General features: G+C 35.6%; 1 protein-coding gene across 5 annotated transcripts in view; it reads right to left on the reverse strand.

The window, feature by feature from the left end:
* The window catches only part of magixa (MAGI family member, X-linked a), a 78,714-nt gene that overhangs the window by 28,812 nt on the left and 35,983 nt on the right, over positions 1–13,919 (reverse strand). For all 5 annotated transcript variants that reach the window (XM_087264635.1, XM_087264633.1, XM_087264634.1 and 2 more), the window contains exons 5-11: positions 11,796–11,969; positions 10,233–10,410; positions 7,620–7,690; positions 5,020–5,187; positions 799–1,291; positions 168–681; positions 25–88 (exon numbers count right to left, since the gene is read on the reverse strand). In XM_087264635.1, coding sequence (XP_087120761.1) covers positions 25–88; positions 168–681; positions 799–1,291; positions 5,020–5,187; positions 7,620–7,690; positions 10,233–10,410; positions 11,796–11,969 — 1,662 coding nt within the window. The remainder of the gene's footprint in view (positions 1–24; positions 89–167; positions 682–798; positions 1,292–5,019; positions 5,188–7,619; positions 7,691–10,232; positions 10,411–11,795; positions 11,970–13,919) is intronic.

Here is a 13,919-nt window from a genome sequence, read left to right on the forward strand (position 1 = left end):
GAACACAGTGTCGATGACCCTCACCTCCTCTGTAAACCAGTAAGACCACCTCCCCCTGTTTGGTATGTTCTTGCAGCACCCGCTGCACCTGTTCATATGAAAAAGATCATATGCAGTGATTCAGATAAGAAAAAAAGTTTCAGAACACTGTAGAGTTACTGAATTACCTGTGCAAAGCTGAGGCTCTGCACATCAGCCCCGTTGATTTTAATAATGGCATCCCCTGGCTGTAAGGAGTGGCACTGTCGCCTGTCCCAGACTCTCTTCACCACTGCCAACTGACCTCCCTGCCCCCCAGCCGTCACACTGAAACCCATTCCCCCTCCCTCGCTCCTGCCCAAGGCCACAGGTACCAGCTCACCCCCTCCCCCACAGCCTACCCCACCTGGGGCTCCTGGGGACCCTAGGCCACCCGGGAGAGGCCGCGGGGGGTTGTTGGCTGGACACCCGTTGAAACCACAGGGTGGGTGCTCGGTTGGGGGTGCGACGGCAAGAGATGTTTGGGGCATGGGAGGCCGCTGGATGCTGGGTGCTCCTGGTGGTGGAGCAGTAGGACCCACCTCAGGCTGGGGTAGTGGGAGCGCAGTAGAAGAGAAATCACTCTCGGAAGACTTGGAACTGTGATTGGTGTGAGAAGGGGCTGGAAGAGAGTTGTTGTTGTAGCTTCTGATAAGGGAAGCTCTGTGTAGAGGATGGAAATAAATGCATGTGTACACAGGGTGGCATCAATAATAATAAGAAAAAAATAAGTAAACTGGTTTGATATTTCAGATGAACTGACTGTCAAATTTTTGTTACCTGCGTGTGACAACAGAGCTGACCTCTGTATCGCTATGACTGGAGCTCATTCGCTCTGAAGGGGCGGGGCCGTTTGATAAAGGCACCGCCCCCAGCCCTATAATCCCTCCAACTCCATTTCCATTGGCCATTGAGTAGGAAGGCTGGGGTGCAGTGTTCCCATTGGCATCCAAGGCCTCTTTCTGCATGCGGGGGTAGAAGTTGTTGTGGAGTGACATGGAGCGGTTGAGGTTCACAAAGGCAGGTTGCTGTCCATCAGGATGCTGGACCTGGGATTGAGCAGAACCAGGGGCTGCAGGGTTGGTGTTGGGTGTGTCAGAAGGGGAGGCGAGACTGGTTTTGGGGCAGCCATCAGGGTTGTAGAGCATGGGGTAACCTCGACGAAGAACAACATCCACACTGTGACCCATGGGGACGGATTTCAGCATTTCTACTACTTCTTTATGAGACAAACCCAGCACACATGAGTCGTTGATGTACACCAGGATATCCGCTGAAAGAGAGAGAGATTTCTGTCATTTATTTTTATGCATAAGGGAAATCAAATTGTAAACAATCCGATTTTTTTTTGAGTGCAAAGAGTACAAGAGGAATTAAAGTGTAGAGATGTAAAGATTTAGATCTAAAGCATAACATTTAAATAGTTCAGTCTACAATGCAAACCGACTCCCAGTTAACAAAACTAATGTTATGTGTAACATGCTAGCATAGCCATGAAGTTATGAAAACACTATTTTTAAACGTTCTGTCCTAATTCAAGACTTCCAGATTTTAAAATTGCTTTAAAAATGTTTTGGGTCATGCAAAGGTTAAGAGACCATTCCGATTGATTATTCCAAACACATTATGGAAACTGATGTACTGAAGCTAAGCAGGGCTGCGCCCGGTCAGTACCTGGATGGGAGACCACATGGGAAAGCTAGGTTGCTGACAGGAGTGATGTTAGTGAGGCCAGCAGGGGGTGTTCAACCTGCAGTCTGTGTGTGTCCTAACGCCCCAGTGTATTGATGGGGACTCTATACTGCTCAGTGAGTGCCGTCTTTCAGAGGAGACAAAAGTGGTTGTTACATTAATATAGTCTCTATATAAACTGTTTGCGGTCGTTAAAAATCCCAAAATGTCCTTCGAAAAACAGATGGTCGTTTAACCCCGCCATCCTGGACAAATTTGCCCATTGGTCTCTGTCCATCATGGCCTTCTAACCATCCCATATCATAGTTGGCTTCAGCACTCTGTCTCCTCTCCACCAATCAGCTGGTGTGTGGTGTGCGGTCTGGAGCAATATGGCTGCCGTTGAGTCATCCAGGTGGATGCTACACACTGGTGGTGGATGAGGAGATTCATGTAAAGTACTTTGATAAGCGCTAAATAAATGTAAGGAATTATTATTATTATTATTATTATTATTGTTATTAGATGTACAAGTAATATTTTTGTGCTAAAATTTACAGAATAGAATGAAAGACATCCCGCTGTCAACAAGAACACTGATCATTAACAATTCTGGAATTTGTTTTAATTTTAAGAGAACCTTGTCAGTATGTTAGTTACAGTACAATTCAGAGAACAGTAGCGTATTCTTGGTGCTGGGATGTGGCTGAAAGGGCATCTGCTGTGTAAAAAATATGTCTGAGTAATTGGCGGTTCATTCCACTGTGGCAACCCCTGATAAATCAGGGACTAAGGTGAAAGTGAGTGAGTGAGTGAGTAAGTAATGGTTATTATTGCAATTATTCATTTATTTTATTTTCAGCTTAGTCCCTTTATTAATCAGGGGTGGCCATAGCGGAATGAACCGCCAACTTATCCAGCATATGTTTTACTCAGTGGATGCCATTCATGCAACATCCCAAGACTCGGAAACACCCATACACTTGCATTTACACACATACACTACGGCCAGTTTAGCTTATTCAATTCACCTATAGAGCATGTCTTTGGACTTGTGAGGGAAACTGGAGCACCCGGATGAAAACATACAAACTCCACACAGAAATGCCAACTGACCCAGGCAGGGCTCAAACTAGCAACCTTCTTGCTGTAAGGCGATTGTGCTAACTCATGTGCCACCGTGATGCCCATTGCTATTATTATTATTGTTAAAATTATAAAATTACTATATATCCAAATATATTATCTTTACTATTTTTATCATGTTCATACATAAATAGTATTACAAATGACACTTATAAAAATAAATTAAATTCTATTTGTTGAATCAACTGAAATCAAATCATGTATCGCCTGACCCCTTTAGGGATAAGTGATGGCAGGAGGCTTTGTGGGCACACGTGAGCAGACAGTGTTGTGTGTAAAAGACAGGCAGATTAAAACCTACAGGCGCATCTGGATTAACAGCAGATCAGCAGCAGATTCAAACCATGAGACCCTCCAAATCACTAAACACACACACATACACGCGCGCGCATATACACAGACTAATCTAATCCAGAGAGAGAAGGAGTGTCAAGGGATTTCCAGCCTAAAATAAAAGTGAGGATTGGAGGGATAGATTAGAGGATAGGGAGAGAGGAAAATCAAGCAGCTCATCTTTTATCCATCAGATCCTATTCTCTTGCCTGGCTTTTTCTTCCATCTATAAACGGTCTGACTTAAATCCAGATCTATGAAGCTTTTTGTCTTCTTTTAAATGTAAAAAGAGGACATTAAAGTCAGAGGTGCCGTTACGTCACATATGATTCACTGCGTCCTCAAGAGTCCCCTGCACAAATCTATGCATGTTATTAAATTATTATGTCTGTCATAAATGTATAAATATTTAAAGAAGTGACCTGTTGAAGTGCCATCTCCTGTTCTGCAAATTTGTAGAGAGGCATCAAAAAGCAGGAGCCACTTATAGCAGTTTCCAGGAGAGACCGTGTTGCCATGTGAATGTGGCATGCAGGAAAGCATTTATTTATTTTTATTTTATTTTTTTAAATTTTGTCCAAATGTGACATTAGAAAGATTAAAAAATTGCCTCATAAAAATATTTTTTACATTAATAATCTTATGCCTTTCCAAATGTTCCTGAGTGTTCTTCTGAAATGTTTCATTATGAGCAAAGACATTTGCAATTTATCATGATTTTTTTTCTCTAAAAATTGCTTAATAATAATAATAATAATAATAATAATAATATATAAGCAATAATAGTCAACTATAAAATAAAATCTAATATTGTTCATCTCCCAGACCTTTCAAAACCATTACAAGATTAGAATATTAATAATAAAATACAGTACATTAGCAGTTAATAAATACTGTAGTAAAAATGCTACAGATAAAAATAAAAATGCCCAAAAATCTCTTGTATTTAATTGTAATAACAACAACAATAACAATAATAATAATAATAATAATAATAAAAACAAAAATTATATAATTTAGTAATTGTAAAACAATAGTAAAAATGTTAAATAAGAAAACCATCATTCACAAGACCTTTTAAAACCAATACAGTAAGTTCATTCATTCATTCATTCATTCATTCATTCATTTTCCTTCGGCTCAGTCCCTTATTTCTCAGGGGATAAAAGCATAAAATAAAAGCATAAAAATCCAATTTACAACTGTATCAAATTCTTAATTTGCCTAGCAGAAAAATGACTTTCGAAACCACTATATTTAATAATAATTATCACCGTTATCTATTTAGTACACTGTAAAACCCAAAATGTTAACTCAAACCGTTTGAGGAAATCAGTTGAAATAAAGTATTTAGGTTCAAATACTAATCTTCATGAGTAATACTGTGAACTTAATCCATTTGAGTAAATAAAGCAATTTGAACACAGTAAAAGCCAATAAATTAAGAGAACTCAAACCAACTGAGTACTGTAAAACCCAAAAAGTTAAGGCAACTCAAACCGTTTGAGGAAACCTAATCTATATGAGTACTGTGAACTTATTCCATTTAAGTTAAAGTAAAGAGGTATTTAATTAATTCATTATCTTCAACACTGAGTTCAAAACTCTTTTCAAATGACTAGAATTAACTTTCAGTCAATTTTGAGTTAACTACACTCATTTTAATTCGATAAAGTTGACTGTTGGGTTTTACAGTGTAGTATTTTTACATGTACATTGAGAAATAGCTCAACTGACCCACCAAAGAGACATGTTGCAAAAAATTCAATCCTAATATTATCTGCTATAATCTGGATACTCTGCGGACAGTGTTTGTACTTGTTTTCTTAAGACTTTTTAAAAGTGTTTTACCTGTTTTGAGTGCAGACGGTCCCCCGGGAGTGACACTGTACACCTGCAGAAACTCTCGAGGTCTGCTGCCACCCACAATGTTGAAGCCAAACCCACGGGGTCCCTTCAGCAAGCGAGTGTGTATGGAATAGCCCTTCAGATCAGATGGCTGGTCTGTGAATGCAGGTACTAATTCATGCACACAGACACACACACAAGAAAATTTGCATTTAAAGTAAAAACAGAAATAAGTGTTTATGCCAAGTACACAGAGTCCAACAATAACCTTAAACCTAAACATCAGTGTTTAACAATGCAGCGAACTGCTATACAACACTGCCATCTGCTGGCGCCATTAGAGCTGTACATATGTATTCACTCATTTTCTTTTCGGCTTAGTCCCTTTATTAATCTGGGGTCACCACAGCGGAATGAACCACCAACTTATCCTGCATATGTTTTACACAGCGGATCCCCTTAAAGCTGCAACCCAGGACTGGGAAATTAAATGCTAAATTATTAAACTAAATATTAAAAATGCCATCAAGCCATTTGAAGATAAAAAGTAGCTACTTTAAAAAAAACAGCACAATATCATATACTACTGTTCTTGTAAAATTGTATCTTTTTTGTATCTTTTCTGATACTGTAATAGTAAACACCGTTTACCACAATGCAGTGCATTTGAGAAGACTTTCTCATTGCAACAAATTAGCAGGTAATACTTGCATTTTTTGAATCATCTGAACAAACTGCCAAAAGTATTTTTTTAACACAGCTGCATCAAAAATACGAAATAACCACAACTGAACGTATACATGCAATGTTAAAAGCACATGTGGCAATATAGCATACTACTTTTAAAAATTGCATAATTCATAGGGTTCCATATACTATTTTTAAACAATAGCAGACAGAATGTAATATATATAGTGCGTCACTGTTTTTATGTGTAGTACATGTGTTATACATTTTAAAATTCCTATTTTTAAAAATACCACTCTCTTAGACTTTTATACCCCACTTTTATATGCATGCACAGACTGTATTTTCTGTCAAATAAGTTGTATCTTGTTAAAATTGCATTGCTGTGGCTAATGGTGACCCTAAATAAAACAAATCTAAAATTGCTGTAAAAAGAAACAAATCCTTTAAACTTAAAGGGATAATTCATCTTAAATATAAACATTCGGCTGCTGAAGGCATCATTTTGATTTATGTAGCAAAACCTAATGTACAAAACTATTACCCTTACTTCAGTCTCTGCAAATATCCATTCATTTTGCATTCAGTTTACATAAATATATATATATATTTATATATATATATATATATATATATATATATATATATATATATATATATATATATATATATATAGAGAGAGAGAGAGAGAGAGAGAGAGAGAGAGAGAGAGAGAGAGACTTAAGAAATTGTACCGTTTATAACTTTGACAAACTAATAACAATTCATTTTATTGAATTGTTTATAAAATGATGAATAGGCAGTAATATTTACCTGAATACAGTCCGATAATAAAACACTGTTTATTTAATTTGTGTCTTTTTCTCTATTGAATTTATCTATACTTTTTTCTTATATTTATGCACTCAACTACTAAATCATCAAACCCCATTTTAAATCGCAATATCACAATACAACCTATTGCAATATATATCGCAGAATAAAAAAACATCGCAATGTTAAAGTTTTCCAACATCGTGCAGCCTATATATACACATCTGAAGTTAGATTTTTTTCCTTTTTTAAAATATTTCCCAAGCGATGTTTAACAGGGAATTTTCACAGTATGTCTGGTAATATTTTTTTTTTCTGGAGAAAGTCTTATTTGTTTTATTTCAGCTAGAATAAAAGCAGTTTTTAATTTTTTAAAAATCCTCTTACGGTCAAAATGATTAGCCCCTTTAAGCTATTTTTTTAATAGTCTACAGAACAAACTATTATGTTTAGAAATATGTTGGAAAAATAGTATTCAGAAAAGAAAAAATATTCTAAAACAAATATAAAGCATAGTAACATTCAGAAAAAGCAACATTTTAATTAACGTCAAACTAATTATTAAAGGTAAAACTGAAACGAACAGAATATTGGACATAAAAAATACCCACTATACAAATATTCATGTATCTGACCAATTCAAATATTTGGCATTTCACACTTTTTTTCGCTTGCTTGATGCTATTGACATCCCTGAATGTCTCAGATTGCATATTTTGGAAAATAGATTACATGCATTTGCACAAATTGCTTTCTTAACAGATTTATAAAGATTGCCTGATTAGATAGCAGACATGACCTTCTCAAATATAACAGAGTGTGTTGAGTGACAGATAACAAAAAAGAGAAAAAGAGATGTAAGAATGAAGCGAGCGGGGAGGGATGAGAGGATTGTGGATAAGGTTTGAAAGGCAAAGGATAAGATGAAGGCGTGAGAGAAAGACTAAATGGCTCCAGGAAGGTTTGTCATTAATCTTTGTGTGTGAAGACTGCAGAGAGAGAAGCGAGAGTGTGTTTGGGGGCAGAAAGTGGAAAGGTTCCAAGCATGCACGCACGCACACGCACACACACACACACACACACATGCACACATATACACTCACACTCTGTCTTGCTGACAATCTCTTTGCCCTGAGTCCTTGGGTCCAGCCAGCTTGTGGTCTTTGAGTTATGGCTGAAAAATGAAAGAAATGAGAGAGACTGTTTTTCCGGCTCACAAGGTTTTATCAGCAAATTTAAGATGAAATACAACAGCAGTTTTGAAAACAATAAACAATCATTTTTATAGGTCTAGGCAAAGATTATGCACTTTTCACTGATGTATGTGCATCTTAATAGAGTAAATATTGTGCAAAGTGGCAAAACAATTATACACTTGACACATTAAGCAAACTTAAAGGCAAAGATTTTGCACTTTTCCTTACTGGAAAAGTAAAGGTTATACTGCATCTTAAAGGTTACAGTTACACATTAAAAACACTTTATTATCATAAAGCATACATTGTGTTCATCCAATGATTTTCATCTTAAAGTGGAAAAGTCATATTTTTAAACTCAAAATGTATGCAAAATACAAAAACAAAATATATGATGTGCATTTCAAAACTCAAATATCACATTTTCAGACAAAATAATTATTAAAAATACAGTCTCAACACATTTAAGCAGAGTTAATTTTCTATAATTCTTCAAACTGACCAACCCTTTTGTTGTGTTGGGGCTGTTTTTGCCCTATTGACTTCCATTATAACCACATTTTTTATTGTAAAGCCATGACACCAAATAATCATGCATTCTTGATTGTTGGTGTTTTTCCTTGTTGGTAAGAGGTAAAACTTCAAATTTTTCATGTTGCTCATCAGTTTGCACTCTTGACCCTTTAGAAATGCCTGTGCAAAACAGTTTCTGGCTTTTATATGGAGTTCTATGGATTAAAACAGCAGAATATAGTGTTTATGCAGAAATACACTTACTATGTTTACTACCCTGCACGCACAGGACGTCAACATGACGTCATATTGACGTTGTACCCCAACGTACCAACACAACCTAAAATCAACCAAATATCAACTTAATTTGACTTTATTGGACATCAAAATAATGTTGACCGCTGGCTAGACGTTGAATTTTGGTCACCAGACGTCATGATCTAAATCTAACCTAAAATTAAATGCATGCACGCACACACACACACACATACACTATACTCCACATAACCATATAATTTTAAGCTTTGTTTTGCACTGTAACTGCTGATTAACAATAAAAATCACAAATTGTACCTCTTACAAACAAGGACAAACAACAATCAAGAATGCATTAGTATATGGGTTCATGGCTTTGCAATCAAAAAATGTTTTTATAATGGAAGTCAATAAGGGCAAAAACAGCCACAAATATAATGAAAGGGTAGTAAATTTGCCTAGTGTATTTTTGAATTTTTTGTAATTTTTCAAAGTATTTTAGCAATATGTCTCCAAATAAGATTTGTCACCAAAAACCATTGCATTTGCTGAAAGGCAGAGAAAGTTGTGGCCAAATTAAGACTCAAAATCACCTCAGAGTGGCTGAAAACATCCTATGATGTGCATCTTAAAGTTGAAATATTGCAAAAAATATATCACAATATAATGTTTTATGCCATTCAATATTGATAATTATTGAATATTTTTAACAATACATTTAGGAATATTATGATTTTTTTATTTTATCCACTTTATTTTTAATTTGCCAACATTACTGAGGCAAATAGAAACAAAAATATATTAAAAAAATATACATCTAATTTCTTTATAATAAAATAAACAAATGTAAAAGACACACTTAAACTTGATAAATAAAATGTTAGAAAGTATGTGCAACTAAGGTAAATCAACATTTTGTAAGGTGTGAATAATAATGATACAGACAACATCAAACTCTGTGAACTATAACTATAAAATTATGATAATCAAATCTGAGCTTTCATGTAAAGAAACCAGCTATAATTATCCAAATACACATTGAACAACACAAATTGTGATATTGTATGACTGCATTACCAAATAGGGAGCTAGTGGCTGGCATGCACAAGAAAAGAAACCAAAAAGCCACTCTGCCGACATCCTGACATCCTTATCTCCTGACTTAACTAGGTGTGCCTGGAAAATGTCTTCCAATGCGAGCGCTCAGTAGCCACTTCTCAATAAAACTATAGCGCTTCATACCAAAACTTCATACCCAATCTTTTTTTTTTTATTAATATTGACAATGATGTTATATTGATAGCGATTTTATCGGCCAGTAGCCATTTGTAGCAATAATTTATCTGTTTTTCAAACCTCTGTATTAAAGATATAAACACCACACTTAATTTTTATTAAGGCAATGACTATGCATTTATCATCTGAGGTGCATCTTAAAGTTAAAATATTTCCTTTTATAACAAAAAAAGCATTAAACACTAAAGTTTGATCTAAAGATTAAGTCATTTTAATTTATGTGTTTCATAAATTCATGTTTTACGATTAAGCTAACTAATTAAAGGAAATTTGTTTTCACAGAAGTGCATCTTCAAATTCAAATGTCACCTTTATTTGTCAAAAATCTAAAGTGACATACAAAATCGTCACATCACTTTGAGTAGAATCTTTAATTACCAGAGGAAGCAAATGACCTTCTGTCTATTTTTCCCCGCTCTATTTCCCATTTTTTCCTTCTCCCCCTTGATGACTCACTTGATGTAATAGGGTTCTCCTGTGTCACTGAACGCCAGCTCCCAGTTTTCAGGCAATGCCCCTCCACGTGCTCCGTTCTCAATGGGAAGCCCTCCGTCCCGCACGCCGCCCAAGTCCCATGTCTGATTAGGTGAGACAATGGTGGTAGGAGGCGCACTGCTGGCCCCTGCGGACCCCGCTGCCAAACACAGTCAACATGGCATGAGATGCAGGCGCTTTGTATAATCTTGGACAACCTCAGGTCAGCGTGAGGTCATGCTGTTCATGTTACTGTCCTCTTGCCAGCTCTAATACGGAAGTGGCATCAATCCTGAACACAATTCCATAGCTTTTAATGTCAAAAATGTAAAACTGCAAACATGTGCTGGCTGAGCTGACATCCATTTGTCTTAAAAATCCGTGGGTTCCAAATAACGGCAAAATGGAAAGTCAAGTCAGATTTGAAGATGCTGGGAGTTTTCGCATAGCACATGAAACTCAAAATATTGTACACATTACATGAAAACAACAAAAATGACTTTCGTATTACTGGCTAGTAAAGAAATGTGCTTAAAGATTTGTTTTTAGGTTTAATTCATCAAAAAAATTAATAATAGCTAGATGTTAGTTTTAACAATGGCTTGTCTTGAGCTGATAAGTGTATTGACTATATAATGGAATGAAAATATTATATTTTCAAAATGAAAAATTAATAAACAAACATATGTCCAAACTTAACCCAGCCTCATTACGGATACGTACCCCTGTATACATTTCTGGAGAGCACGAAATACATTCCAAGAGGTATGTTTTTTTGCTGTTTTTGTTTTTGTGAATCCACCAGAGGTCACTGAGCACACTTTTTCAGATCTCAAATAACTCTTGCGAGTGTCATCCACGCCTTACTCTGTTATTTACTTGCTTGTTTTTTTTTTTTTTGCCACTTGTTTTTGTTTTACCTGCTTTCTGGGACCATTCTTTGGGACCAAGCCTGCCAACATTTGTAGCAAGCTACTGGGCAAACTGGCAACAAAAAAGCCTTGCACACGGAGGTAAACTGTCCCATAGCATTCATTAAAAAGATTAAAAGCAGCCATACATAGCTCTGGCTACATAATTTGCACTCTCCAGAAATGTATACAGGGGTACGTTTTCACAATGAGCCTGTGTTCCCAAACTAGTGCCTTGCAGTACTTCATAAGAAATAGATGCTGTTGAAAATAGTAAGTCACTAAAACCAACAGAAAAAGTTTACAAAATTATCCCAGCAATCATAATTTGTACACAAAATTGCACCAAGATTTCAAAACAAACACATTAAGCTTATCTAATTTTTACAGATAATGCATTATGCAGTTTTTGACATTTACGCATCTTATGGTTCAAGCTTGACCTTCACTTGTCAATAATCCAATGCAACAAAATGTAAAATCCTCAATAATAGTTCATTTGTTGTTTTAACAGTGACTTGTCTTTATTAGATAATCTTATAGACTAAATATACCATTTACCTGACATTACCTGAAATTAATTAAGAAAAAAGTGACTAATATAAAATAAAGTTGCAGCCAACAGCTTGAGTACCTGACAGACCAGAGTCTTCCTCGCTGTTGTCACCTTCCTCCACTGCTTTTTCCAGGTTGCTGAGTGATTTGCTGCGGGTACGGAAGTTCCTCAGGAGGTTTCGATGTTCCTGGTATGTAATGGGGGGGCTGTCAGGACCGATGTGAACTGGCCGAGGTGTGCCATAATAGTTCCCTGAAGACATTAAATATTTTTAAAAATTGCTCCTACAAACCCCTAAACCAAAAACGCAATACCAGCACACCTCAAAAACAATGGCCATTGGACACAATGCATTATATGCCCTAAATGAAACAATCCTTGTCAAGAGCCATTGTCATTCAAGTAAATTTCTAATGCAGCCAAAAAAAAAAACAAACAAAAAATATTTCTAGAATTGCAGACCACGACAAGCAGCTCAAATAAGGGGCTTTTGAAAGTTAAATTCCATTTTGAAGAAATGAACATGTTTATCTGAAAATAGCCAAAATCCAGCAAACCCACACAAGCTGGCATGAACTCCACAGGTCTGAAGCCAAAGCTCCTCAAAATCTGATGATCCATGTTATCCTACATGATTTGACTGAATCTTCCAAACGATCAACTCCAGTTTCAAAGGAAGCAAGAAAATCTGACCTTTTGTATCACAGAGTACACATGATTAGGGTCATAAATTTGCCTAATTGCTTAAACAGTGAATTAGCTTAATTATAACATAAAATTGTTAAATGTTCATCTTTCCAGCAGATTTTGAATCTAAAAGTAATTTCCAATGCGTCATGTTCCCCTGCTGTATCTTTTCAAGTCAAAGTTTTCTGTGTCAGCAGTTTTACTGATATAATTGTAGCACATTTCATCCAAAAAAAAAAAGATTTTTGTTTTGCTCCTGGGTGCTGCTGCAGCTCTAGGTCAAACTCGTTTTAAAATCTCTAATCACTGTTGTTATGAAACTAATAAACTGAAAGGATGTTCCAAAGCTCTTTTAGCAATCAGATCAATAGCAAAAGCAGGAGATTAATCCACCTCTGAACATCTAAAGTACACCCAAATCAAAACAGAAACTGAACTCTAAAAAGTGTCTTACACACAGTAACACTTCTGTCCTTTTTTGCGGATTTTGTTTTCTATTTTTTGTTTTTTAAAACAGTCTAAAAATATCTATATTTTAACTTTCAAACTGTAACTTGTTTCATTCATCATAATCAAACTCATTTTAATACAAACAACATAGATTTTGTGTATTTTAGATGCCAACTTAAAAGCTCATCATCTGCAGATTCAGAGAGAAACCACGAATGAACTGCACCAAATCCAATTATGATGGCCCTAAAGGTATCTTAGAATACTGAAAATATTCCCACAGGAATTTGGTCTCATCTGTTTTCAAATCTTGTTCTATTTTTATTTACTTTTGTGTTTATTGTCATGTGATTTATTGTCAATTGTCATTTATTGATCGTATATGTTGTTAGTGCACTGTCATTTTTTATTTTTTGCTTCAAGTTCAGGTCAATGAAAATAAATGATGGCCTGTTTTTAATTATTATTTTTTAAAGATACTGCATAATACCAGACAGATCAATTAATAAATAACATGATTAGTAAATGTTTAAAGTAACACTATTAATACTAACATTAATACACTTAAATACATTATTATACTAATACTAATGAAATATTAATAAATAATGAGAAACTAACAAATAAAACATTCGTAATACTATTAAGACCCATGGTTCTTGCTAAAAAGATATATAATTTAACACCAAAAACGTGAGCTACCATTGTTACAGTCTTAAGAACCCACATTTAGTACGATTTAAAGTCATTTTTCGAAAGTATAGTGTTCCAGTAAAAGTTACAATTTGCACTTTAAGACTACCAAGAGATGCCCACTCATTATTTAAGGGTCTGCTTCACTATTGTACAATGGATATATTTTCATCAGTTTCAAAGATTTTTAATTGAAGCATATGCCAAACTCCTTGCTGTGGCTTATTTACAACTGGAGAAGAAAAAAAGAAATGGGAGAAAGAGAGAGGGAGAAGGAATGGGGGCGGAGGAGTGATTGGAGACAGAAAAAAACTGAAATAGGGATTACAGAGAAAAGCCTCTTTTCTCCTGTACAGAGTGATAAAAAAGTAG

This window comes from Danio rerio, chromosome 8 (assembly GCF_052040795.2).
Source record: "Danio rerio strain M-AB ecotype USA chromosome 8, GRCz13ab, whole genome shotgun sequence".
Classification (NCBI taxonomy): Eukaryota; Metazoa; Chordata; class Actinopteri; order Cypriniformes; family Danionidae; genus Danio; species Danio rerio.